Raw genomic sequence first — 27,526 nt, forward strand, 5'->3', positions numbered from 1 at the left:
GTCCTGTGGAGAGACTGGAAGAAGAGTGGGCCAAAATCCCCCCAGAGCAGTGTGAGAGACTAGTGATGTCCTGTGGAAGAGACTGGAAGAAGAGTGGACCAAAATCCCCCCAGAGCAGTGTGAGAGACTAGTGATGTCCTGTGGAAGAGACTGGAAGAAGAGTGGACCAAAATCCCCCCAGAGCAGTGTGAGAGACTAGTGATGTCCTGTGGAAGAGACTGGAAGAAGAGTGGGATAAAATCCCCCCAGAGCAGTGTGAGGGACTAGTGATGTCCTGTGGATGAGACTGGAGGAAGAGTGGGCCAAAATCCCCCCAGAGCAGTGTGAGAGACTAGTGATGTCCTGTGGAAGAGACTGGAAGAAGAGTGGGATAAAATCCCCCCAGAGCAGTGTGAGGGACTAGTGATGTCCTGTGGATGAGACTGGAGGAAGAGTGGGCCAAAATCCCCCCAGAGCAGTGTGAGGGACTAGTGATGTCCTGTGGAAGAGACTGGAAGATGAGTGGACCAAAATCCCCCCAGAGCAGTGTGAGAGACTAGTGATGTCCTGTGGAAGAGACTGGAAGAAGAGTGGGATAAAATCCCCCCAGAGCAGTGTGAGGGACTAGTGATGTCCTGTGGAAGAGACTGGAAGAAGAGTGGGATAAAATCCCCCCAGAGCAGTGTGAGGGACTAGTGATGTCCTGTGGATGAGACTGGAGGAAGAGTGGGATAAAATCCCCCCAGAGCAGTGTGAGGGACTAGTGATGTCCTGTGGAAGAGACTGGAAGAAGAGTGGACCAAAATCCCCCCAGAGCAGTGTGAGAGACTAGTGATGTCCTGTGGAAGAAACTGGAAGAAGAGTGGGCCAAAATCCCCCTAGAGCAGTGTGAGAGACTAGTGATGTCCTGTGGAAGAGACTGGAAGAAGATCTGGACCAAAATCCCCCCAGAGCAGTGTGAGAGACTAGTGATGTCCTGTGGAAGAGACTGGAAGAAGAGTGGACCAAAATCCCCCCAGAGCAGTGTGAGAGACGAGTGATGTCCTGTGGAAGAGACTGGAAGAAGAGTGGGCCAAAATCCCCCCAGAGCAGTGTGAGGGACTAGTGATGTCCTGTGGAAGAGACTGGAAGAAGAGTGGACCAAAATCCCCCCAGAGCAGTGTGAGAGACGAGTGATGTCCTGTGGAAGAGACTGGAAGAAGAGTGGGCCAAAATCCCCCCAGAGCAGTGTGAGAGACTAGTGATGTCCTGTGGATGAGACTGGAGGAAGAGTGGGCCAAAATCCCCCCAGAGCAGTGTGAGAGACTAGTGATGTCCTGTGGAAGAGACTGGAAGAAGAGTGGGATAAAATCCCCCCAGAGCAGTGTGAGGGACTAGTGATGTCCTGTGGATGAGACTGGAGGAAGAGTGGGCCAAAATCCCCCCAGAGCAGTGTGAGGGACTAGTGATGTCCTGTGGAAGAGACTGGAAGAAGAGTGGACCAAAATCCCCCCAGAGCAGTGTGAGAGACTAGTGATGTCCTGTGGAAGAAACTGGAAGAAGAGTGGGCCAAAATCCCCCTAGAGCAGTGTGAGAGACTAGTGATGTCCTGTGGAAGAGACTGGAAGAAGATCTGGACCAAAATCCCCCCAGAGCAGTGTGAGAGACTAGTGATGTCCTGTGGAAGAGACTGGAAGAAGAGTGGACCAAAATCCCCCCAGAGCAGTGTGAGAGACGAGTGATGTCCTGTGGAAGAGACTGGAAGAAGAGTGGGCCAAAATCCCCCCAGAGCAGTGTGAGGGACTAGTGATGTCCTGTGGAAGAGACTGGAAGAAGAGTGGACCAAAATCCCCCCAGAGCAGTGTGAGAGACTAGTGATGTCCTGTGGAAGAGACTGGATGAAGAGTGGGATAAAATCCCCCCAGAGCAGTGTGAGGGACTAGTGATGTCCTGTGGAAGAGACTGGAAGAAGAGTGGGATAAAATCCCCCCAGAGCAGTGTGAGGGACTAGTGATGTCCTGTGGATGAGACTGGAGGAAGAGTGGGATAAAATCCCCCCAGAGCAGTGTGAGGGACTAGTGATGTCCTGTGGAGAGACTGGAAGAAGAGTAGACCAAAATCCCCCCAGAGCAGTGTGAGAGACTAGTGATGTCCTGTGGAAGAGACTGGAAGAAGAGTGGACCAAAATCCCCCCAGAGCAGTGTGAGAGAATAATGATGTCCTGTGGAGGAGACTGGAAGAAGACTGGGCCAAAATCCCCCCAGAGCAGTGTGAGAGGCTAGTGATGTCCTGTGGAAGAGACTGGAGGAAGAGTGGACCAAAATCCCCCCAGAGCAGTGTGAGAGACCAGTGATGTCCTGTGGAAGAGACTGGAAGAAGAGTGAGCCAAAATCCCCCGAGAAAAGCGTGAGAGACTAGTGATGTCCTGTGGAAGAGACTGGAAGAAGAGTGGGCCAAAATCCCCCCAGAGCAGTGTGAGGGACTAGTGATGTCCTGTGGAAGAGACTGGAAGAAGAGTGGACCAAAATCCCCCCAGAGCAGTGTGAGAGACTAGTGATGTCCTGTGGAAGAAACTGGAAGAAGAGTGGACCAAAATCCCCCCAGAGCAGTGTGAGAGACTAGTGATGTCCTGTGGAAAAGACTGGAAGAAGAGTGGACCAAAATCCCCCCAGAGCAGTGTGAGAGACTAGTGATGTCCTGTGGAAGAGAATGGAAGAAGATCTGGACAAAAATCCCCCCAGAGCAGTGTGAGAGACTAGTGATGTCCTGTGGAAGAGACTGGAAGAAGAGTGGGCCAAAATCCCACCAGAGCAGTGTGAGAGACTAGTGATGTCCTGTGGAAGAGACTGGAAGAAGAGTGGGCCAAAATCCCCCCAGAGCAGTGTGAGAGACCAGTGATGTCCTATGCAAGAGACTGGAAGAAGAGTTGACCAAAATCCCCCCAGAGCAGTGTGAGAGACTAGTGATGTCCTGTGGAAGAGACTGGAAGAAAAGTGGACCAAAATCCCCCAGAGCAGTGTGAGAGACTAGTGATGTCCTGTGGAAGAGACTGGAAGAAAAGTGGACCAAAATCCCCCCAGAGCAGTGTGAGAGACTAGTGATGTCCTGTGGAAGAGACTGGAAGAAGAGTGGACCAAAATCCCCCCAGAGCAGTGTGAGAGACTAGTGATGTCCTGTGGAAGAGACTGGAAGAAAAGTGGACCAAAATCCCCCCAGAGCAGTGTGAGAGACTACTGATGTCCTGTGGAAGAGACTGGAAGAAGAGTGGACCAAAATCCCCCCAGAGCAGTGTGAGAGACTAGTGATGTCCTGTGGAAGAGACTGGAAGAAGAGTGGACCAAAATCCCCCCAGAGCAGTGTGAGAAACTAGAGATGTCCTGTGGAGGAGACTGGAAGAAGAGTGGGCCAAAATCCCCCCAGAGCAGTGTGAGAGACTAGTGATGTCCTGTGGAGGAGACTGGAAGAAGAGTGGGCCAAAATCCCCCCAGAGCAGTGTGAGAGACTAGTGATGTCCTGTGGAAGAGACTGGAAGAAGAGTGGGCCAAAATCCCCCCAGAGCAGTGTGAGAGACTAGTGATGTCCTGTGGAGGAGACTGGAAGAAGAGTGGGCCAAAATCCCCCCAGAGCAGTGTGAGAAACTAGTGATGTCCTGTGGAAGAGACTGGAAGAAGAGTGGGCCAAAATCCCCCGAGAAAAGCGTGAGAGACTAGTGATGTCCTGTGGAAGAGACGGGAAGAAGAGTGGGCCAAAATCCCCCCAGAGCAGTGTGAGGGACTAGTGATGTCCTGTGGAGGAGACTGGAAGAAGAGTGGGCCAAAATCCCCCCAGAGCAGTGTGAGAGACTAGTGATGTCCTGTGGAAGAGACTGGAAGAAGAGTGGGCCAAAATCCCCCCAGAGCAGTGTGAGAGACTAGTGATGTCCTGTGGAGGAGACTGGAAGAAGAGTGGGCCAAAATCCCCCCAGAGCAGTGTGAGAAACTAGTGATGTCCTGTGGAAGAGACTGGAAGAAGAGTGGGCCAAAATCCCCCGAGAAAAGCGTGAGAGACTAGTGATGTCCTGTGGAAGAGACGGGAAGAAGAGTGGGCCAAAATCCCCCCAGAGCAGTGTGAGGGACTAGTGATGTCCTGTGGAAGAGACTGGAAGAAGAGTGGACCAAAATCCCCCCAGAGCAGTGTGAGAGACTAGTGATGTCCTGTGGAGGAGACTGGAAGAAGAGTGGACCAAAATCCCCCCAGAGCAGTGTGAGAGACTAGTGATGTCCTGTGGAGAGACTGGAAGAAGAGTGGGCCAAAATCCCCCCAGAGCAGTGTGAGAGACTAGTGATGTCCTGTGGAAGAGACTGGAAGAAGAGTGGACCAAAATCCCCCCAGAGCAGTGTGAGAGACTAGTGATGTCCTGTGGAAGAGACTGGAAGAAGAGTGGACCAAAATCCCCCCAGAGCAGTGTGAGAGACTAGTGATGTCCTGTGGAAGAGACTGGAAGAAGAGTGGGATAAAATCCCCCCAGAGCAGTGTGAGGGACTAGTGATGTCCTGTGGATGAGACTGGAGGAAGAGTGGGCCAAAATCCCCCCAGAGCAGTGTGAGAGACTAGTGATGTCCTGTGGAAGAGACTGGAAGAAGAGTGGGATAAAATCCCCCCAGAGCAGTGTGAGGGACTAGTGATGTCCTGTGGATGAGACTGGAGGAAGAGTGGGCCAAAATCCCCCCAGAGCAGTGTGAGGGACTAGTGATGTCCTGTGGAAGAGACTGGAAGAAGAGTGGACCAAAATCCCCCCAGAGCAGTGTGAGAGACTAGTGATGTCCTGTGGAAGAGACTGGAAGAAGAGTGGGATAAAATCCCCCCAGAGCAGTGTGAGGGACTAGTGATGTCCTGTGGAAGAGACTGGAAGAAGAGTGGGATAAAATCCCCCCAGAGCAGTGTGAGGGACTAGTGATGTCCTGTGGATGAGACTGGAGGAAGAGTGGGATAAAATCCCCCCAGAGCAGTGTGAGGGACTAGTGATGTCCTGTGGAAGAGACTGGAAGAAGAGTGGACCAAAATCCCCCCAGAGCAGTGTGAGAGACTAGTGATGTCCTGTGGAAGAAACTGGAAGAAGAGTGGGCCAAAATCCCCCTAGAGCAGTGTGAGAGACTAGTGATGTCCTGTGGAAGAGACTGGAAGAAGATCTGGACCAAAATCCCCCCAGAGCAGTGTGAGAGACTAGTGATGTCCTGTGGAAGAGACTGGAAGAAGAGTGGACCAAAATCCCCCCAGAGCAGTGTGAGAGACGAGTGATGTCCTGTGGAAGAGACTGGAAGAAGAGTGGGCCAAAATCCCCCCAGAGCAGTGTGAGGGACTAGTGATGTCCTGTGGAAGAGACTGGAAGAAGAGTGGACCAAAATCCCCCCAGAGCAGTGTGAGAGACGAGTGATGTCCTGTGGAAGAGACTGGAAGAAGAGTGGGCCAAAATCCCCCCAGAGCAGTGTGAGAGACTAGTGATGTCCTGTGGAAGAGAATGGAAGAAGATCTGGACAAAAATCCCCCCAGAGCAGTGTGAGAGACTAGTGATGTCCTGTGGAAGAGACTGGAAGAAGAGTGGGCCAAAATCCCACCAGAGCAGTGTGAGAGACTAGTGATGTCCTGTGGAAGAGACTGGAAGAAGAGTGGGCCAAAATCCCCCCAGAGCAGTGTGAGAGACCAGTGATGTCCTATGCAAGAGACTGGAAGAAGAGTTGACCAAAATCCCCCCAGAGCAGTGTGAGAGACTAGTGATGTCCTGTGGAAGAGACTGGAAGAAAAGTGGACCAAAATCCCCCAGAGCAGTGTGAGAGACTAGTGATGTCCTGTGGAAGAGACTGGAAGTAAAGTGGACCAAAATCCCCCCAGAGCAGTGTGAGAGACTAGTGATGTCCTGTGGAAGAGACTGGAAGAAGAGTGGACCAAAATCCCCCCAGAGCAGTGTGAGAGACTAGTGATGTCCTGTGGAAGAGACTGGAAGAAAAGTGGACCAAAATCCCCCCAGAGCAGTGTGAGAGACTACTGATGTCCTGTGGAAGAGACTGGAAGAAGAGTGGACCAAAATCCCCCCAGAGCAGTGTGAGAGACTAGTGATGTCCTGTGGAAGAGACTGGAAGAAGAGTGGACCAAAATCCCCCCAGAGCAGTGTGAGAAACTAGAGATGTCCTGTGGAGGAGACTGGAAGAAGAGTGGGCCAAAATCCCCCCAGAGCAGTGTGAGAGACTAGTGATGTCCTGTGGAGGAGACTGGAAGAAGAGTGGGCCAAAATCCCCCCAGAGCAGTGTGAGAGACTAGTGATGTCCTGTGGAAGAGACTGGAAGAAGAGTGGGCCAAAATCCCCCCAGAGCAGTGTGAGAGACTAGTGATGTCCTGTGGAGGAGACTGGAAGAAGAGTGGGCCAAAATCCCCCCAGAGCAGTGTGAGAAACTAGTGATGTCCTGTGGAAGAGACTGGAAGAAGAGTGGGCCAAAATCCCCCGAGAAAAGCGTGAGAGACTAGTGATGTCCTGTGGAAGAGACGGGAAGAAGAGTGGGCCAAAATCCCCCCAGAGCAGTGTGAGGGACTAGTGATGTCCTGTGGAAGAGACTGGAAGAAGAGTGGACCAAAATCCCCCCAGAGCAGTGTGAGAGACTAGTGATGTCCTGTGGAGGAGACTGGAAGAAGAGTGGACCAAAATCCCCCCAGAGCAGTGTGAGAGACTAGTGATGTCCTGTGGAGAGACTGGAAGAAGAGTGGGCCAAAATCCCCCCAGAGCAGTGTGAGAGACTAGTGATGTCCTGTGGAAGAGACTGGAAGAAGAGTGGACCAAAATCCCCCCAGAGCAGTGTGAGAGACTAGTGATGTCCTGTGGAAGAGACTGGAAGAAGAGTGGGATAAAATCCCCCCAGAGCAGTGTGAGGGACTAGTGATGTCCTGTGGATGAGACTGGAGGAAGAGTGGGCCAAAATCCCCCCAGAGCAGTGTGAGAGACTAGTGATGTCCTGTGGAAGAGACTGGAAGAAGAGTGGGATAAAATCCCCCCAGAGCAGTGTGAGGGACTAGTGATGTCCTGTGGATGAGACTGGAGGAAGAGTGGGCCAAAATCCCCCCAGAGCAGTGTGAGGGACTAGTGATGTCCTGTGGAAGAGACTGGAAGAAGAGTGGACCAAAATCCCCCCAAAGCAGTGTGAGAGACTAGTGATGTCCTGTGGAAGAGACTGGAAGAAGAGTGGGATAAAATCCCCCCAGAGCAGTGTGAGGGACTAGTGATGTCCTGTGGAAGAGACTGGAAGAAGAGTGGGATAAAATCCCCCCAGAGCAGTGTGAGGGACTAGTGATGTCCTGTGGATGAGACTGGAGGAAGAGTGGGATAAAATCCCCCCAGAGCAGTGTGAGGGACTAGTGATGTCCTGTGGAGAGACTGGAAGAAGAGTAGACCAAAATCCCCCCAGAGCAGTGTGAGAGACTAGTGATGTCCTGTGGAAGAGACTGGAAGAAGAGTGGACCAAAATCCCCCCAGAGCAGTGTGAGAGAATAATGATGTCCTGTGGAGGAGACTGGAAGAAGACTGGGCCAAAATCCCCCCAGAGCAGTGTGAGAGGCTAGTGATGTCCTGTGGAAGAGACTGGAGGAAGAGTGGACCAAAATCCCCCCAGAGCAGTGTGAGAGACCAGTGATGTCCTGTGGAAGAGACTGGAAGAAGAGTGAGCCAAAATCCCCCGAGAAAAGCGTGAGAGACTAGTGATGTCCTGTGGAAGAGACTGGAAGAAGAGTGGGCCAAAATCCCCCCAGAGCAGTGTGAGGGACTAGTGATGTCCTGTGGAAGAGACTGGAAGAAGAGTGGACCAAAATCCCCCCAGAGCAGTGTGAGAGACTAGTGATGTCCTGTGGAAGAAACTGGAAGAAGAGTGGACCAAAATCCCCCCAGAGCAGTGTGAGAGACTAGTGATGTCCTGTGGAAAAGACTGGAAGAAGAGTGGACCAAAATCCCCCCAGAGCAGTGTGAGAGACTAGTGATGTCCTGTGGAAGAGAATGGAAGAAGATCTGGACAAAAATCCCCCCAGAGCAGTGTGAGAGACTAGTGATGTCCTGTGGAAGAGACTGGAAGAAGAGTGGGCCAAAATCCCACCAGAGCAGTGTGAGAGACTAGTGATGTCCTGTGGAAGAGACTGGAAGAAGAGTGGGCCAAAATCCCCCCAGAGCAGTGTGAGAGACCAGTGATGTCCTATGCAAGAGACTGGAAGAAGAGTTGACCAAAATCCCCCCAGAGCAGTGTGAGAGACTAGTGATGTCCTGTGGAAGAGACTGGAAGAAAAGTGGACCAAAATCCCCCAGAGCAGTGTGAGAGACTAGTGATGTCCTGTGGAAGAGACTGGAAGAAAAGTGGACCAAAATCCCCCCAGAGCAGTGTGAGAGACTAGTGATGTCCTGTGGAAGAGACTGGAAGAAGAGTGGACCAAAATCCCCCCAGAGCAGTGTGAGAGACTAGTGATGTCCTGTGGAAGAGACTGGAAGAAAAGTGGACCAAAATCCCCCCAGAGCAGTGTGAGAGACTACTGATGTCCTGTGGAAGAGACTGGAAGAAGAGTGGACCAAAATCCCCCCAGAGCAGTGTGAGAGACTAGTGATGTCCTGTGGAAGAGACTGGAAGAAGAGTGGACCAAAATCCCCCCAGAGCAGTGTGAGAAACTAGAGATGTCCTGTGGAGGAGACTGGAAGAAGAGTGGGCCAAAATCCCCCCAGAGCAGTGTGAGAGACTAGTGATGTCCTGTGGAGGAGACTGGAAGAAGAGTGGGCCAAAATCCCCCCAGAGCAGTGTGAGAGACTAGTGATGTCCTGTGGAAGAGACTGGAAGAAGAGTGGGCCAAAATCCCCCCAGAGCAGTGTGAGAGACTAGTGATGTCCTGTGGAGGAGACTGGAAGAAGAGTGGGCCAAAATCCCCCCAGAGCAGTGTGAGAAACTAGTGATGTCCTGTGGAAGAGACTGGAAGAAGAGTGGGCCAAAATCCCCCGAGAAAAGCGTGAGAGACTAGTGATGTCCTGTGGAAGAGACGGGAAGAAGAGTGGGCCAAAATCCCCCCAGAGCAGTGTGAGGGACTAGTGATGTCCTGTGGAGGAGACTGGAAGAAGAGTGGGCCAAAATCCCCCCAGAGCAGTGTGAGAGACTAGTGATGTCCTGTGGAAGAGACTGGAAGAAGAGTGGGCCAAAATCCCCCCAGAGCAGTGTGAGAGACTAGTGATGTCCTGTGGAGGAGACTGGAAGAAGAGTGGGCCAAAATCCCCCCAGAGCAGTGTGAGAAACTAGTGATGTCCTGTGGAAGAGACTGGAAGAAGAGTGGGCCAAAATCCCCCGAGAAAAGCGTGAGAGACTAGTGATGTCCTGTGGAAGAGACGGGAAGAAGAGTGGGCCAAAATCCCCCCAGAGCAGTGTGAGGGACTAGTGATGTCCTGTGGAAGAGACTGGAAGAAGAGTGGACCAAAATCCCCCCAGAGCAGTGTGAGAGACTAGTGATGTCCTGTGGAGGAGACTGGAAGAAGAGTGGACCAAAATCCCCCCAGAGCAGTGTGAGAGACTAGTGATGTCCTGTGGAGAGACTGGAAGAAGAGTGGGCCAAAATCCCCCCAGAGCAGTGTGAGAGACTAGTGATGTCCTGTGGAAGAGACTGGAAGAAGAGTGGACCAAAATCCCCCCAGAGCAGTGTGAGAGACTAGTGATGTCCTGTGGAAGAGACTGGAAGAAGAGTGGACCAAAATCCCCCCAGAGCAGTGTGAGAGACTAGTGATGTCCTGTGGAAGAGACTGGAAGAAGAGTGGGATAAAATCCCCCCAGAGCAGTGTGAGGGACTAGTGATGTCCTGTGGATGAGACTGGAGGAAGAGTGGGCCAAAATCCCCCCAGAGCAGTGTGAGAGACTAGTGATGTCCTGTGGAAGAGACTGGAAGAAGAGTGGGATAAAATCCCCCCAGAGCAGTGTGAGGGACTAGTGATGTCCTGTGGATGAGACTGGAGGAAGAGTGGGCCAAAATCCCCCCAGAGCAGTGTGAGGGACTAGTGATGTCCTGTGGAAGAGACTGGAAGATGAGTGGACCAAAATCCCCCCAGAGCAGTGTGAGAGACTAGTGATGTCCTGTGGAAGAGACTGGAAGAAGAGTGGGATAAAATCCCCCCAGAGCAGTGTGAGGGACTAGTGATGTCCTGTGGAAGAGACTGGAAGAAGAGTGGGATAAAATCCCCCCAGAGCAGTGTGAGGGACTAGTGATGTCCTGTGGATGAGACTGGAGGAAGAGTGGGATAAAATCCCCCCAGAGCAGTGTGAGGGACTAGTGATGTCCTGTGGAAGAGACTGGAAGAAGAGTGGACCAAAATCCCCCCAGAGCAGTGTGAGAGACTAGTGATGTCCTGTGGAAGAAACTGGAAGAAGAGTGGGCCAAAATCCCCCTAGAGCAGTGTGAGAGACTAGTGATGTCCTGTGGAAGAGACTGGAAGAAGATCTGGACCAAAATCCCCCCAGAGCAGTGTGAGAGACTAGTGATGTCCTGTGGAAGAGACTGGAAGAAGAGTGGACCAAAATCCCCCCAGAGCAGTGTGAGAGACGAGTGATGTCCTGTGGAAGAGACTGGAAGAAGAGTGGGCCAAAATCCCCCCAGAGCAGTGTGAGGGACTAGTGATGTCCTGTGGAAGAGACTGGAAGAAGAGTGGACCAAAATCCCCCCAGAGCAGTGTGAGAGACGAGTGATGTCCTGTGGAAGAGACTGGAAGAAGAGTGGGCCAAAATCCCCCCAGAGCAGTGTGAGAGACTAGTGATGTCCTGTGGATGAGACTGGAGGAAGAGTGGGCCAAAATCCCCCCAGAGCAGTGTGAGAGACTAGTGATGTCCTGTGGAAGAGACTGGAAGAAGAGTGGGATAAAATCCCCCCAGAGCAGTGTGAGGGACTAGTGATGTCCTGTGGATGAGACTGGAGGAAGAGTGGGCCAAAATCCCCCCAGAGCAGTGTGAGGGACTAGTGATGTCCTGTGGAAGAGACTGGAAGAAGAGTGGACCAAAATCCCCCCAGAGCAGTGTGAGAGACTAGTGATGTCCTGTGGAAGAAACTGGAAGAAGAGTGGGCCAAAATCCCCCTAGAGCAGTGTGAGAGACTAGTGATGTCCTGTGGAAGAGACTGGAAGAAGATCTGGACCAAAATCCCCCCAGAGCAGTGTGAGAGACTAGTGATGTCCTGTGGAAGAGACTGGAAGAAGAGTGGACCAAAATCCCCCCAGAGCAGTGTGAGAGACGAGTGATGTCCTGTGGAAGAGACTGGAAGAAGAGTGGGCCAAAATCCCCCCAGAGCAGTGTGAGGGACTAGTGATGTCCTGTGGAAGAGACTGGAAGAAGAGTGGACCAAAATCCCCCCAGAGCAGTGTGAGAGACTAGTGATGTCCTGTGGAAGAGACTGGATGAAGAGTGGGATAAAATCCCCCCAGAGCAGTGTGAGGGACTAGTGATGTCCTGTGGAAGAGACTGGAAGAAGAGTGGGATAAAATCCCCCCAGAGCAGTGTGAGGGACTAGTGATGTCCTGTGGATGAGACTGGAGGAAGAGTGGGATAAAATCCCCCCAGAGCAGTGTGAGGGACTAGTGATGTCCTGTGGAGAGACTGGAAGAAGAGTAGACCAAAATCCCCCCAGAGCAGTGTGAGAGACTAGTGATGTCCTGTGGAAGAGACTGGAAGAAGAGTGGACCAAAATCCCCCCAGAGCAGTGTGAGAGAATAATGATGTCCTGTGGAGGAGACTGGAAGAAGACTGGGCCAAAATCCCCCCAGAGCAGTGTGAGAGGCTAGTGATGTCCTGTGGAAGAGACTGGAGGAAGAGTGGACCAAAATCCCCCCAGAGCAGTGTGAGAGACCAGTGATGTCCTGTGGAAGAGACTGGAAGAAGAGTGAGCCAAAATCCCCCGAGAAAAGCGTGAGAGACTAGTGATGTCCTGTGGAAGAGACTGGAAGAAGAGTGGGCCAAAATCCCCCCAGAGCAGTGTGAGGGACTAGTGATGTCCTGTGGAAGAGACTGGAAGAAGAGTGGACCAAAATCCCCCCAGAGCAGTGTGAGAGACTAGTGATGTCCTGTGGAAGAAACTGGAAGAAGAGTGGACCAAAATCCCCCCAGAGCAGTGTGAGAGACTAGTGATGTCCTGTGGAAAAGACTGGAAGAAGAGTGGACCAAAATCCCCCCAGAGCAGTGTGAGAGACTAGTGATGTCCTGTGGAAGAGAATGGAAGAAGATCTGGACAAAAATCCCCCCAGAGCAGTGTGAGAGACTAGTGATGTCCTGTGGAAGAGACTGGAAGAAGAGTGGGCCAAAATCCCACCAGAGCAGTGTGAGAGACTAGTGATGTCCTGTGGAAGAGACTGGAAGAAGAGTGGGCCAAAATCCCCCCAGAGCAGTGTGAGAGACCAGTGATGTCCTATGCAAGAGACTGGAAGAAGAGTTGACCAAAATCCCCCCAGAGCAGTGTGAGAGACTAGTGATGTCCTGTGGAAGAGACTGGAAGAAAAGTGGACCAAAATCCCCCAGAGCAGTGTGAGAGACTAGTGATGTCCTGTGGAAGAGACTGGAAGAAAAGTGGACCAAAATCCCCCCAGAGCAGTGTGAGAGACTAGTGATGTCCTGTGGAAGAGACTGGAAGAAGAGTGGACCAAAATCCCCCCAGAGCAGTGTGAGAGACTAGTGATGTCCTGTGGAAGAGACTGGAAGAAAAGTGGACCAAAATCCCCCCAGAGCAGTGTGAGAGACTACTGATGTCCTGTGGAAGAGACTGGAAGAAGAGTGGACCAAAATCCCCCCAGAGCAGTGTGAGAGACTAGTGATGTCCTGTGGAAGAGACTGGAAGAAGAGTGGACCAAAATCCCCCCAGAGCAGTGTGAGAAACTAGAGATGTCCTGTGGAGGAGACTGGAAGAAGAGTGGGCCAAAATCCCCCCAGAGCAGTGTGAGAGACTAGTGATGTCCTGTGGAGGAGACTGGAAGAAGAGTGGGCCAAAATCCCCCCAGAGCAGTGTGAGAGACTAGTGATGTCCTGTGGAAGAGACTGGAAGAAGAGTGGGCCAAAATCCCCCCAGAGCAGTGTGAGAGACTAGTGATGTCCTGTGGAGGAGACTGGAAGAAGAGTGGGCCAAAATCCCCCCAGAGCAGTGTGAGAAACTAGTGATGTCCTGTGGAAGAGACTGGAAGAAGAGTGGGCCAAAATCCCCCGAGAAAAGCGTGAGAGACTAGTGATGTCCTGTGGAAGAGACGGGAAGAAGAGTGGGCCAAAATCCCCCCAGAGCAGTGTGAGGGACTAGTGATGTCCTGTGGAGGAGACTGGAAGAAGAGTGGGCCAAAATCCCCCCAGAGCAGTGTGAGAGACTAGTGATGTCCTGTGGAAGAGACTGGAAGAAGAGTGGGCCAAAATCCCCCCAGAGCAGTGTGAGAGACTAGTGATGTCCTGTGGAGGAGACTGGAAGAAGAGTGGGCCAAAATCCCCCCAGAGCAGTGTGAGAAACTAGTGATGTCCTGTGGAAGAGACTGGAAGAAGAGTGGGCCAAAATCCCCCGAGAAAAGCGTGAGAGACTAGTGATGTCCTGTGGAAGAGACGGGAAGAAGAGTGGGCCAAAATCCCCCCAGAGCAGTGTGAGGGACTAGTGATGTCCTGTGGAAGAGACTGGAAGAAGAGTGGACCAAAATCCCCCCAGAGCAGTGTGAGAGACTAGTGATGTCCTGTGGAGGAGACTGGAAGAAGAGTGGACCAAAATCCCCCCAGAGCAGTGTGAGAGACTAGTGATGTCCTGTGGAGAGACTGGAAGAAGAGTGGGCCAAAATCCCCCCAGAGCAGTGTGAGAGACTAGTGATGTCCTGTGGAAGAGACTGGAAGAAGAGTGGACCAAAATCCCCCCAGAGCAGTGTGAGAGACTAGTGATGTCCTGTGGAAGAGACTGGAAGAAGAGTGGACCAAAATCCCCCCAGAGCAGTGTGAGAGACTAGTGATGTCCTGTGGAAGAGACTGGAAGAAGAGTGGGATAAAATCCCCCCAGAGCAGTGTGAGGGACTAGTGATGTCCTGTGGATGAGACTGGAGGAAGAGTGGGCCAAAATCCCCCCAGAGCAGTGTGAGAGACTAGTGATGTCCTGTGGAAGAGACTGGAAGAAGAGTGGGATAAAATCCCCCCAGAGCAGTGTGAGGGACTAGTGATGTCCTGTGGATGAGACTGGAGGAAGAGTGGGCCAAAATCCCCCCAGAGCAGTGTGAGGGACTAGTGATGTCCTGTGGAAGAGACTGGAAGAAGAGTGGACCAAAATCCCCCCAGAGCAGTGTGAGAGACTAGTGATGTCCTGTGGAAGAGACTGGAAGAAGAGTGGGATAAAATCCCCCCAGAGCAGTGTGAGGGACTAGTGATGTCCTGTGGAAGAGACTGGAAGAAGAGTGGGATAAAATCCCCCCAGAGCAGTGTGAGGGACTAGTGATGTCCTGTGGATGAGACTGGAGGAAGAGTGGGATAAAATCCCCCCAGAGCAGTGTGAGGGACTAGTGATGTCCTGTGGAAGAGACTGGAAGAAGAGTGGACCAAAATCCCCCCAGAGCAGTGTGAGAGACTAGTGATGTCCTGTGGAAGAAACTGGAAGAAGAGTGGGCCAAAATCCCCCTAGAGCAGTGTGAGAGACTAGTGATGTCCTGTGGAAGAGACTGGAAGAAGATCTGGACCAAAATCCCCCCAGAGCAGTGTGAGAGACTAGTGATGTCCTGTGGAAGAGACTGGAAGAAGAGTGGACCAAAATCCCCCCAGAGCAGTGTGAGAGACGAGTGATGTCCTGTGGAAGAGACTGGAAGAAGAGTGGGCCAAAATCCCCCCAGAGCAGTGTGAGGGACTAGTGATGTCCTGTGGAAGAGACTGGAAGAAGAGTGGACCAAAATCCCCCCAGAGCAGTGTGAGAGACGAGTGATGTCCTGTGGAAGAGACTGGAAGAAGAGTGGGCCAAAATCCCCCCAGAGCAGTGTGAGAGACTAGTGATGTCCTGTGGAAGAGAATGGAAGAAGATCTGGACAAAAATCCCCCCAGAGCAGTGTGAGAGACTAGTGATGTCCTGTGGAAGAGACTGGAAGAAGAGTGGGCCAAAATCCCACCAGAGCAGTGTGAGAGACTAGTGATGTCCTGTGGAAGAGACTGGAAGAAGAGTGGGCCAAAATCCCCCCAGAGCAGTGTGAGAGACCAGTAATGTCCTATGCAAGAGACTGGAAGAAGAGTTGACCAAAATCCCCCCAGAGCAGTGTGAGAGACTAGTGATGTCCTGTGGAAGAGACTGGAAGAAAAGTGGACCAAAATCCCCCAGAGCAGTGTGAGAGACTAGTGATGTCCTGTGGAAGAGACTGGAAGAAAAGTGGACCAAAATCCCCCCAGAGCAGTGTGAGAGACTAGTGATGTCCTGTGGAAGAGACTGGAAGAAGAGTGGACCAAAATCCCCCCAGAGCAGTGTGAGAGACTAGTGATGTCCTGTGGAAGAGACTGGAAGAAAAGTGGACCAAAATCCCCCCAGAGCAGTGTGAGAGACTACTGATGTCCTGTGGAAGAGACTGGAAGAAGAGTGGACCAAAATCCCCCCAGAGCAGTGTGAGAGACTAGTGATGTCCTGTGGAAGAGACTGGAAGAAGAGTGGACCAAAATCCCCCCAGAGCAGTGTGAGAAACTAGAGATGTCCTGTGGAGGAGACTGGAAGAAGAGTGGGCCAAAATCCCCCCAGAGCAGTGTGAGAGACTAGTGATGTCCTGTGGAGGAGACTGGAAGAAGAGTGGGCCAAAATCCCCCCAGAGCAGTTTGAGAGACTAGTGATGTCCTGTGGAAGAGACTGGAAGAAGAGTGGGCCAAAATCCCCCCAGAGCAGTGTGAGAGACTAGTGATGTCCTGTGGAGGAGACTGGAAGAAGAGTGGGCCAAAATCCCCCCAGAGCAGTGTGAGAAACTAGTGATGTCCTGTGGAAGAGACTGGAAGAAGAGTGGGCCAAAATCCCCCGAGAAAAGCGTGAGAGACTAGTGATGTCCTGTGGAAGAGACGGGAAGAAGAGTGGGCCAAAATCCCCCCAGAGCAGTGTGAGGGACTAGTGATGTCCTGTGGAAGAGACTGGAAGAAGAGTGGACCAAAATCCCCCCAGAGCAGTGTGAGAGACTAGTGATGTCCTGTGGAGGAGACTGGAAGAAGAGTGGACCAAAATCCCCCCAGAGCAGTGTGAGAGACTAGTGATGTCCTGTGGAGAGACTGGAAGAAGAGTGGGCCAAAATCCCCCCAGAGCAGTGTGAGAGACTAGTGATGTCCTGTGGAAGAGACTGGAAGAAGAGTGGACCAAAATCCCCCCAGAGCAGTGTGAGAGACTAGTGATGTCCTGTGGAAGAGACTGGAAGAAGAGTGGACCAAAATCCCCCCAGAGCAGTGTGAGAGACTAGTGATGTCCTGTGGAAGAGACTGGAAGAAGAGTGGGATAAAATCCCCCCAGAGCAGTGTGAGGGACTAGTGATGTCCTGTGGATGAGACTGGAGGAAGAGTGGGCCAAAATCCCCCCAGAGCAGTGTGAGAGACTAGTGATGTCCTGTGGAAGAGACTGGAAGAAGAGTGGGATAAAATCCCCCCAGAGCAGTGTGAGGGACTAGTGATGTCCTGTGGATGAGACTGGAGGAAGAGTGGGCCAAAATCCCCCCAGAGCAGTGTGAGGGACTAGTGATGTCCTGTGGAAGAGACTGAAAGAAGAGTGGACCAAAATCCCCCCAGAGCAGTGTGAGAGACTAGTGATGTCCTGTGGAAGAGACTGGAAGAAGAGTGGGATAAAATCCCCCCAGAGCAGTGTGAGGGACTAGTGATGTCCTGTGGAAGAGACTGGAAGAAGAGTGGGATAAAATCCCCCCAGAGCAGTGTGAGGGACTAGTGATGTCCTGTGGATGAGACTGGAGGAAGAGTGGGATAAAATCCCCCCAGAGCAGTGTGAGGGACTAGTGATGTCCTGTGGAAGAGACTGGAAGAAGAGTGGACCAAAATCCCCCCAGAGCAGTGTGAGAGACTAGTGATGTCCTGTGGAAGAGACTGGAAGAAGAGTGGGCCAAAATCCCCCTAGAGCAGTGTGAGAGACTAGTGATGTCCTGTGGAAGAGATTCGAAGAAGATCTGGACCAAAATCCCCCCAGAGCAGTGTGAGAGACTAGTGATGTCCTGTGGAAGAGACTGGAAGAAGAGTGGACCAAAATCCCCCCAGAGCAGTGTGAGAGACGAGTGATGTCCTGTGGAAGAGACTGGAAGAAGAGTGGGCCAAAATCCCCCCAGAGCAGTGTGAGGGACTAGTGATGTCCTGTGGAAGAGACTGGAAGAAGAGTGGACCAAAATCCCCCCAGAGCAGTGTGAGAGACGAGTGATGTCCTGTGGAAGAGACTGGAAGAAGAGTGGGCCAAAATCCCCCCAGAGCAGTGTGAGAGACTAGTGATGTCCTGTGGAAGAGACTGGAAGAAGAGTGGACCAAAATCCCCCCAGAGCAGTGTGAGAGACTAGTGATGTCCTGTGGAAGAGACTGGAAGAAGAGTGGGCCAAAATCCCCCCAGAGCAGTGTGAGGGACTAGTGATGTCCTGTGGAGAGACTGGAAGAAGAGTGGACCAAAATCCCCCCAGAGCAGTGTGAGGGACTAGTGATGTCCTGTGGAAGAGACTGGAAGAAGAGTGGACAAAATCCCCCCAGAGCAGTGTGAGAGACTAGTGATGTCCTGTGGAAGAGACTGGAAGAAGAGTGGACCAAAATCCCCCCAGAGCAGTGTGAGAGACTAGTGATGTCCTGTGGAAGAGACTGGAGGAAGAGTGGGCCAAAATCTCCCCAGAGCAGTGTGAGGGACTAGTGATGTCCTGTGGATGAGACTGGAGGAAGAGTGGGATAAAATCCCCCCAGAGCAGTGTGAGGGACTAGTGATGTCCTGTGGATGAGACTGGAGGAAGAGTGGGCCAAAATCCCCCCAGAGCAGTGTGAGGGACTAGTGATGTCCTGTGGATGAGACTGAAAGAAGAGTGGGATAAAATCCCCCCAGAGCAGTGTGAGGGACTAGTGATGTCCTGTGGATGAGACTGGAGGAAGAGTGGGATAAAATCCCCCCAGAGCAGTGTGAGGGACTAGTGATGTCCTGTGGATGAGACTGGAGGAAGAGTGGGCCAAAATCCCCCCAGAGCAGTGTGAGGGACTAGTGATGTCCTGTGGAGAGACTGGAAGAAGAGTGGACAAAATCCCCCCAGAGCAGTGTGAGGGACTAGTGATGTCCTGTGGAAGAGACTGGAAGAAGAGTGGGCCAAAATCCCCCCAGAGCAGTGTGAGAGACTAGTGATGTCCTGTGGAGAGACTGGAAGAAGAGTTGACCAAAATCCCCCCAGAGCAGTGTGAGAGACTAGTGATGTCCTGTGGAGAGACTGGAAGAAGAGTTGACCAAAATCCCCCCAGAGCAGTGTGAGGGACTAGTGATGTCCTGTGGAAGAGACTGGAAGAAGAGTGGGCCAAAATCCCCCCAGAGCAGTGTGAGAGACTAGTGATGTCCTGTGGAGAGACTGGAAGAAGAGTTGACCAAAATCCCCCCAGAGCAGTGTGAGAGACTAGTGATGTCCTGTGGAGAGACTGGAAGAAGAGTGGACCAAAATCCCCCCAGAGCAGTGTGAGAGATTAGTGCTGTCCTGTGGAAGAGACTGGAAGAAGAGTGGACCAAAATCCCCCCAGAGCAGTGTGAGAGACTAGTGATGTCCTGTGGAAGAGACTGGAAGAAGAGTGGGCCAAAATCCCCCCAGAGCAGTGTGAGAGAGACTAGTGATGTCCTGTGGAAGAGACTGGAAGAAGAGTGGGCCAAAATCCCCCCAGAGCAGTGTGAGAGACTAGTGATGTCCTGTGGAAGAGACTGGAAGAAGAGTGGGCCAAAATCCCCCCAGAGCAGTGTGAGAGACTAGTGATGTCCTGTGGAAGAGACTAGAAGAAGAGTGGACCAAAATCCCCCCAGAGCAGTGTGAGAGGCTAGTGATGTTCTGTGGAAGAGACTGGAAGAAGAGTGGGCCAAAATCCCCCCAGAGCAGTGTGAGGGACTAGTGATGTCCTGTGGAAGAGACTGGAAGAAGAGTTGACCAAAATCCCCCCAGAGCAGTGTGAGAGACTAGTGATGTCCTGTGGAGGAGACTGGAAGAAGAGTTGACCAAAATCCCCCCAGAGCAGTGTGAAGAGACTAGTGATGTCCTGTGGAGAGACTGGAAGAAGAGTGGACCAAAATCCCCCCAGAGCAGTGTGAGAGACTAGTGATGTCCTGTGGAGGAGACTGGAAGAAGAGTGGACCAAAATCCCCCCAGAGCAGTGTGAGAGATTAGTGCTGTCCTGTGGAAGAGACTGGAAGAAGAGTGGACCAAAATCCCCCCAGAGCAGTGTGAGAGACTAGTGATGTCCTGTGGAAGAGACTGGAAGAAGAGTGGGCCAAAATCCCCCCAGAGCAGTGTGAGAGAGACTAGTGATGTCCTGTGGAAGAGACTGGAAGAAGAGTGGGCCAAAATCCCCCCAGAGCAGTGTGAGAGACTAGTGATGTCCTGTGGAAGAGACTGGAAGAAGAGTGGGCCAAAATCCCCCCAGAGCAGTGTGAGAGACTAGTGATGTCCTGTGGAAGAGACTAGAAGAAGAGTGGACCAAAATCCCCCCAGAGCAGTGTGAGAGGCTAGTGATGTTCTGTGGAAGAGACTGGAAGAAGAGTGGGCCAAAATCCCCCCAGAGCAGTGTGAGGGACTAGTGATGTCCTGTGGAAGAGACTGGAAGAAGAGTTGACCAAAATCCCCCCAGAGCAGTGTGAGAGACTAGTGATGTCCTGTGGAGGAGACTGGAAGAAGAGTTGACCAAAATCCCCCCAGAGCAGTGTGAGAGACTAGTGATGTCCTGTGGAGAGACTGGAAGAAGAGTTGACCAAAATCCCCCCAGAGCAGTGTGAGGGACTAGTGATGTCCTGTGGAAGAGACTGGAAGAAGAGTTGACCAAAATCCCCCCAGAGCAGTGTGAGAGACTAGTGATGTCCCGTGGAAGAGGCTGGAAGAAGAGTGGACCAAAATCCCCCCAGAGCAGTGTGAGAGGCTAGTGATGTCCTGTGGAAGAGGCTGGAAGAAGAGTGGACCAAAATCCCCCCAGAGCAGTGTGAGAGGCTAGTGATGTCCTGTAGAAGAGACTGGAAGAAGAGTGGGCCAAAATCCCCCCAGAGCAGTGTGAGAGACTAGTGATGTCCTGTGGAAGAGACTGGAAGAAGAGTGGACCAAAATCCCCCCAGAGCAGTGTGAGAGACTAGTGATGTCCTGTGGCCGCAGATGAAGTCATTCCCAGCGACGGCCGGTGCACGTCCTACTGATTGTGACTGTTGTTACCTGCGGAACATTTCCTGATCATCTCTCTACAGTCATTATATACAGGAAAATACAGATATTGCTGCTCTCTAATTATCAGCAAATAAAGGGTTTATGGTGATAAACTTTGGATCTTTTGTAAAACCCTGCTCTAGTGGCACGGTGCGCCCCTTACCCTGCTCTAGTGGCATGGTGCGCCCCTTACCCTGCTCTAGTGGTATGGTGCACCCCTTACCCTGCTCTAGTGGCACGGTGCACCCCTTACCCTGCTCTAGTGGCACGGTGCGCCCCTTACCCTGCTCTAGTGGCATGGTGCGCCCCTTACCCTGCTCTAGTGGCACGGTGCGCCCCTTACCCTGCTCTAGTGGCATGGTGCGCCCCTTACCCTGCTCTAGTGGCATGGTGCACCCCTTACCCTGCTCTAGTGGCATGGTGCACCCCTTACCCTGCTCTAGTGGCATGGTGCACCCCTTACCCTGCTCTAGTGGCATGGTGCGCCCCTTACCCTGCTCTAGTGGCATGGTGCACCCCTTACCCTGCTCTAGTGGCATGGTGCGCCCCTTACCCTGCTCTAGTGGCACGGTGCGCCCCTTACCCTGCTCTAGTGACATGGTGCGCCCCTTACCCTGCTCTAGTGGTATGGTGCGCCCCTTACCCTGCTCTAGTGGCACGGTGCACCCCTTACCCTGCTCTAGTGGCATGGTGCGCCCCTTACCCTGCTCTAGTGGCATGGTGCGCCCCTTACCCTGCTCTAGTGGCATGGTGCGCCCCTTACCCTGCTCTAGTGGCATGGTGCACCCCTTACCCTGCTCTAGTGGCATGGTGCACCCCTTACCCTGCTCTAGTGGCATGGTGCACCCCTTACCCTGCTCTAGTGGCATGGTGCGCCCCTTACCCTGCTCTAGTGGCATGGTGCACCCCTTACCCTGCTCTAGTGGCATGGTGCGCCCCTTACCCTGCTCTAGTGGCACGGTGCGCCCCTTACCCTGCTCTAGTGACATGGTGCGCCCCTTACCCTGCTCTAGTGGTATGGTGCGCCCCTTACCCTGCTCTAGTGGTACGGTGCACCCCTTACCCTGCTCTAGTGACATGGTGCACCCCTTACCCTGCTCTAGTGGCATGGTGCGCCCCTTACCCTGCTCTAGTGGTATGGTGCGCCCCTTACCCTGCTCTAGTGGTACGGTGCACCCCTTACCCTGCTCTAGTGACATGGTGCACCCCTTACCCTGCTCTAGTGGCATGGTGCGCCCCTTACCCTGCTCTAGTGGTATGGTGCGCCCCTTACCCTGCTCTAGTGGTACGGTGCACCCCTTACCCTGCTCTAGTGACATGGTGCACCCCTTACCCTGCTCTAGTGGCATGGTGCACCCCTTACCCTGCTCTAGTGGCACGGTGCACCCCTTACCCTGTTCTAGTGGCATGGTGCACCCCTTACCCTGCTCTAGTGGTACGGTGCACCCCTTACCCTGTTCTAGTGGCACGGTGCACCCCTTACCCTGTTCTAGTGGCACAGTGCACCCTTTACCCTGCTCTAGTGGCACGGTGCACCCCTTACCCTGCTCTAGTGGCATGGTGCACCCCTTACCCTGCTCTAGTGGTATGGTGCACCCCTTACCCTGCTCTAGTGGTATGGTGCACCCCTTACCCTGCTCTAGTGGCATGGTGCGCCCCTTACCCTGCTCTAGTGGTATGGTGCACCCCTTACCCTGCTCTAGTGGCACAGTGCACCCTTTACCCTGCTCTAGTGACATGGTGCACCTTTTACCCTGCTCTAGTGGCATGGTGCGCCCCTTACCCTGCTCTAGTGGCATGGTGCACCCCTTACCCTGCTCTAGTGGCACGGTGCGCCCCTTACCCTGCTCTAGTGGCTTGGTGCACCCCTTACCCTGCTCTAGTGGCACGGTGCGCCCCTTACCCTGCTCTAGTGGTACGGTGCACCCCTTACCCTGCTCTAGTGACATGGTGCACCCCTTACCCTGCTCTAGTGGCATGGTGCGCCCCTTACCCTGCTCTAGTGGCACAGTGCACCCCTTACCCTGCTCTAGTGGTATGGTGCACCCCTTACCCTGCTCTAGTGGCACAGTGCACCCTTTACCCTGCTCTAGTGGCTTGGTGCACCCCTTACCCTGCTCTAGTGGCACGGTGCACCCCTTACCCTGCTTTAGTGGCATGGTGCAACCCTTACCCTGCTCTAGTGGCCAATGGCTTACATGACAGCTGCGGCCATATTGGGGCCTCCATGACAGCTATGGCCATACTGAGGACCCCACGGCAGCTACGGGCCATACTGAGGCCTCCAAGGCAGCTACGGGCCATACTGGGGCCTCCAAGGCAGCTACGGGCCATACTGAGGCCTCCAAGGCAGCTACGGGCCATACTGGGGCCTCCACGACAGCTACAGCCATACGGAGGCTTCCATGACAACTATGGCCATACTGAGGCCTCCAAGACCGCTATGCCCATACTGAGGTCTCCATGACAGCTATGCCCATACTGAGGTCTCCATGACAGCTATGCCCATACTGAGGCCTCCATGACAGCTATGCCCATACTGAGGCCTCCATGACAGCTACAGCCATACTGAGGCTTCCATGACAGACACGGCCATATCGAGGCCTCCATGACAACTATGGCCATACTGAGGCCTCCATGACAACTACGACCATACTGAGGCCTCCATGACAGCTACGCCCATATTGAGGCCTCCATGACAAGTATGGCCATATTGAGGCCTCCATGACAGCTTTGGCCATATTGAGGCCTCAATGACAGCTATGGCCATATTGAGGCCTCCATGACAGCTACGCCCATACTGAGGCCTCCATGACAGCTACAGCCATACTGAGGCTTCCATGACAGCTACGGCCATATTGAGGCCTCCATGACAACTATGGCCATACTGAGACCTCCATGACAACTACGACCATACTGAGGCCTCCATGGCAGCTACGGCCATACTGAAGCCTCCATCACAGCTACGGCCATACTGAGGCCTCCATTACAGCTACGCCCATATTGAGGCCTCCATGACAACTACGCCCATATAGAGAACTCTATGACAGCTACGCCCATACTGAGGCCTCCATGACAGCTATGGCCATACTGAGGCCTCCATGACAGCTATGGCCATACTGAGGCCTCCATGACAGCTATGGCCATACTGAGGCCTCCATGACAGCTGTGCCAATACTGAGGCCTCCATGACCGCTGTGCCCATACTGAGGCCTCCACGGCAGCTATGGTAATACTGAGGCCTCCATGACAGCTACGAGCCATACTGAGGCCTCCACGGCAGCTACGAGCCATACTGAGGCCTCCACGGCAGCTACAGCCATACTGAGGCCTTCACGACAGCTACTGCCATACTGAGGCCTTCACGACAGCTACTGCCATACTGAGGCCTCCACGGCAGCTACGGGCCATACTGAGGCCTCCACGGCAGCTACGGCCATACTGAGGCATCCATGGCAGCTACGGGCTATACTGAGGCCTCCACGGCTGCTCGAGTTATACTGAGGCCTCCACGGCAGCTACGGGCTATACTGAGGCCTCCAGGTCAGCAATGGTCCATACTGAGGCCTCCACGGCAGCTACGGTCATACTGAGGCCTCCACGGCAGCTACGGCCATACTGAGGCCTCCACAGCAGCTACGGTTATATTGAGGCCTCCATGACAGCTACGAGCCATACTGAGGCCTCCACGGCAGCTACGGCCATACTGAGGCCTCCACAACAGCTAATGCCATACTGAGGACCCCACGGCAGCTACGGGTTATACTGAGGCCTCCACGACAGCTACTGCCATACTGAGGACCCCACAGCAGCTACGGCCATACTGAGGCCTCCACGGCAGCTACGGCCATACTGAGGCCTCCATGGCAGCTACGGGCTATACTGAGGCCTCCACGGCAGCTACGGGCCATACTGAGGCCTCCACGGTAGCTACGGGCCATTTTGAAGCCCCCACGGCAGATAGGTGCCATACTGAGGCCTCCACGACAGCTACGGCCATACTGAGGCCTCCACGGCAGCTACGGCCATACTGAGGCCTCCACGGCAGCTATGGCCATATTGAGGCCTTCACGACAGCCATGGTCATACTGAGGCCTCCACAGCAGTTATGGCCATACTGAGGCCTCTATGGTAGCTACGGGCCATACTGAGCCCTCCACGACAGCTATGGTCATACTGAGGCCTCCACGACAGCTATGGTCATACTGAGGCCTTCACAGCAGTAACGCCCATACTGAGGCTTCCAAGGCAGCTACAGCCATACTGAGGCCTCCAGGACAGCTATGGCCATACTGAGGCCTCCAGGACAGCTATGGCCATACTGAGGCCTCCAGGACAGTTATGGCCATACTGAGGCCTCCGTGGCAGCTACGGGCCATACTGATGCATCCATGACAGCTACAGCCATACTGAAACCTCCAAGACAGCAACAGCTACACTGAGGCCTCCATGACAGCTACGGCCATATTGAGGCCCCCACGGGTGGGGGGCTCCTACATTCTTCTCTATGTGACCCAGCAATTGCGTGTCTGTAGGACCCTCCCCAGAGGCCGAGGTCTGACAACTGAGCTTATGATCTGTCAGGATGATGGTTGTCAGGAGCAGCAATTCCTGCTCCTTCTGTGTCCCCATCGTACAGTGGCCACACCGTGGCTTTATCATGGTCTCACCCTGGCGTCGGCGTTCTGCGCAGCTTCACGAATCTTTGAGATCCAGTCGTTCAGCTCCTCCTGTGAATCGGCCGCCACGTCCAGTGCCTGGGAGGGGTGCGACATCTGCTGCGAGTGGATGGTGAACATGTAGGGCCGGGGGCTGCGGCCTTCCTTACATAGGACTGTGGAGAGGGAGGATATGGCGACATTAATCATGGACGCACGGAATCATTAGATCTAAGGTGGATCCCCGGACTCACCAATGTGGCAGGATGGGACATCAATAAAACCCTTCAGGAAGGTCCCCAGCGGACTGTTCTCTGCAGACTGACCGAAAAACAGCGACTGGGGGAGAAAGGGGAGACGTCACCAAGCGAAGCCCCCAAACCCCAAGAGTATTCATCCCCGGGACCATCACCGGATCTGACCGTATCCTCCTGCTCCGACGTCAACGCCGCACTCATCTCCTCCACATAGTTAGCCGGGAACCACAGCTGCTTCTTCCCACCATAGTCACCGCGCCACCTGCAGGACAGAGGGGGAACAGCAGGGTGATAACTAATATCCTCCAAACACAGCGGATATTACATAGGACTGCAGGACAGAGGGGGAACAGCAGGGTGATAACTAATATCCCCCGAACCCAACAGATATTACATAGGACTGCTGGACAGAGGAGGAACAGCAGGGTGATAACTAATATCCTCCAAACACAGCGGATATTACATAGGACTGCAGGACAGAGGGGGAACAGCAGGGTGATAACTAATATCCTCCAAACACAGCGGATATTACATAGGACTGCAGGACAGAGGGGGAACAGCAGGGTGATAACTAATATCCCCCGAACCCAACAGATATTACATAGGACTGCAGGACAGAGGGGGAACAGCAGGGTGATAACTAATATCCCCCGAACCCAACAGATATTACATAGGACTGCTGGACAGAGGAGGAACAGCAGGGTGATAACTAATATCCTCCGAACACAGCAGATATTACATAGGACTGCAGGACAGAGGGGGAACAGCAGGGTGATAACTAATATCCTCCAAACACAGCGGATATTACATAGGACTGCAGGACAGAGGGGGAACAGCAGGGTGATAACTAATATCCCCCGAACCCAACAGATATTACATAGGACTGCAGGACAGAGGGGGAACAGCAGGGTGATAACTAATATCCCCCGAACCCAACAGATATTACATAGGACTGCTGGACAGAGGAGGAACAGCAGGGTGATAACTAATATCCTCCGAACACAGCAGATATTACATAGGACTGCAGGACAGAGGAGGAACATCAGGGACATCACTAATATCCTCCGAACACAGCGGATATTACATAGGACTGCAGGACAGAGGAGGAACAGCAGGGTGATAACTAATATCCTCCGAACACAGCAGATATTACATAGGACTGCAGGACAGAGGAGGAACAGCAGGGTGATAACTAATATCCTCCGAACACAGCGGATATTACATAGGACTGCAGGACAGAGGAGGAACAGCAGGGACATCACTAATATCCTCCGAACACAGCGGATATTACATAGGACTGCAGGACAGAGGAGGAACAGCAGGGACATCACTAATATCCCCCGAACACAGCGGATATTACATAGGACTGCAGGAAAGAGAAGGAACAGCAGGGACATCAGTAATATCCTCCGAACACAGTGGATATTACATAGGACTGCAGGACAGAGGAGGAACAGCAGGGTGATAACTAATATCCTCCGAACACAGCGGATATTACATACGACTGCAGGACAGAGGATGAACAGCAGGGTGATAACTAATATCCTCCGAACACAGCGGATATTACATAGGACTGCAGGACAGAGGAGGAACAGCAGGGTGATAACTAATATCCCCTGAACACAGCAGATATTACATAGGACTGCAGGACAGAGGGGGAACAGCAGGGACATCACTAATATTGCCTGAACACAGCGGATATTACATAGGACTGCTGGACAGAGGAGGAACAGCAGGGACATCACTAATATCCCCCGAACACCGTGGATATTACATAGGACTGCAGGACAGAGGAGGAACAGCAGGGACATCACTAATATCCTCCGAACACAGTGGATCATACATAGGACTGCAGGACAGAGGAGGAACAGCAGGGTGATAACTAATATCCCCTGAACACAGCAGATATTACATAGGACTGCAGGACAGAGGGGGAACAGCAGGGACATCACTAATATCCCCCGAACACAGCGGATATTACATAGGACTGCAGAAAAGAGAAGGAACAGCAGGGACATCACTAATATCCTCCGAACACAGTGGATCATACATAGGACTGCACGACAGAGGAGGAACAGCAGGGTGATAACTAATATCCTCCGAACACAGCGGATATTACATAGGACTGCAGGACAGAGGAGGAACAGCAGGGTGATAACTAATATCCTCCGAACACAGCGGATATTACATAGGACTGCAGGACAGAGGAGGAACAGCAGGGTGATAACTAATATCCCCTGAACACAGCAGATATTACATAGGACTGCAGGACAGAGGGGGAACAGCAGGGA

At 53.0% G+C, this 27,526-nt stretch overlaps 1 protein-coding gene across 1 annotated transcript in view; it reads right to left on the bottom strand.

The window, feature by feature from the left end:
- LOC142316900 (1-phosphatidylinositol 4,5-bisphosphate phosphodiesterase gamma-1-like) overlaps positions 1 to 27,526 on the bottom strand; it is a 157,246-nt gene that overhangs the window by 50,295 nt on the left and 79,425 nt on the right. Inside the window, 3 exon segments of the mRNA XM_075352668.1 lie at positions 24,991 to 25,154; positions 25,233 to 25,317; positions 25,401 to 25,497. Coding sequence (XP_075208783.1) covers positions 24,991 to 25,154; positions 25,233 to 25,317; positions 25,401 to 25,497 — 346 coding nt within the window.

This window comes from Anomaloglossus baeobatrachus, chromosome 6 (genome assembly GCF_048569485.1).
Source record: "Anomaloglossus baeobatrachus isolate aAnoBae1 chromosome 6, aAnoBae1.hap1, whole genome shotgun sequence".
Taxonomy (NCBI): Eukaryota; Metazoa; Chordata; class Amphibia; order Anura; family Aromobatidae; genus Anomaloglossus; species Anomaloglossus baeobatrachus.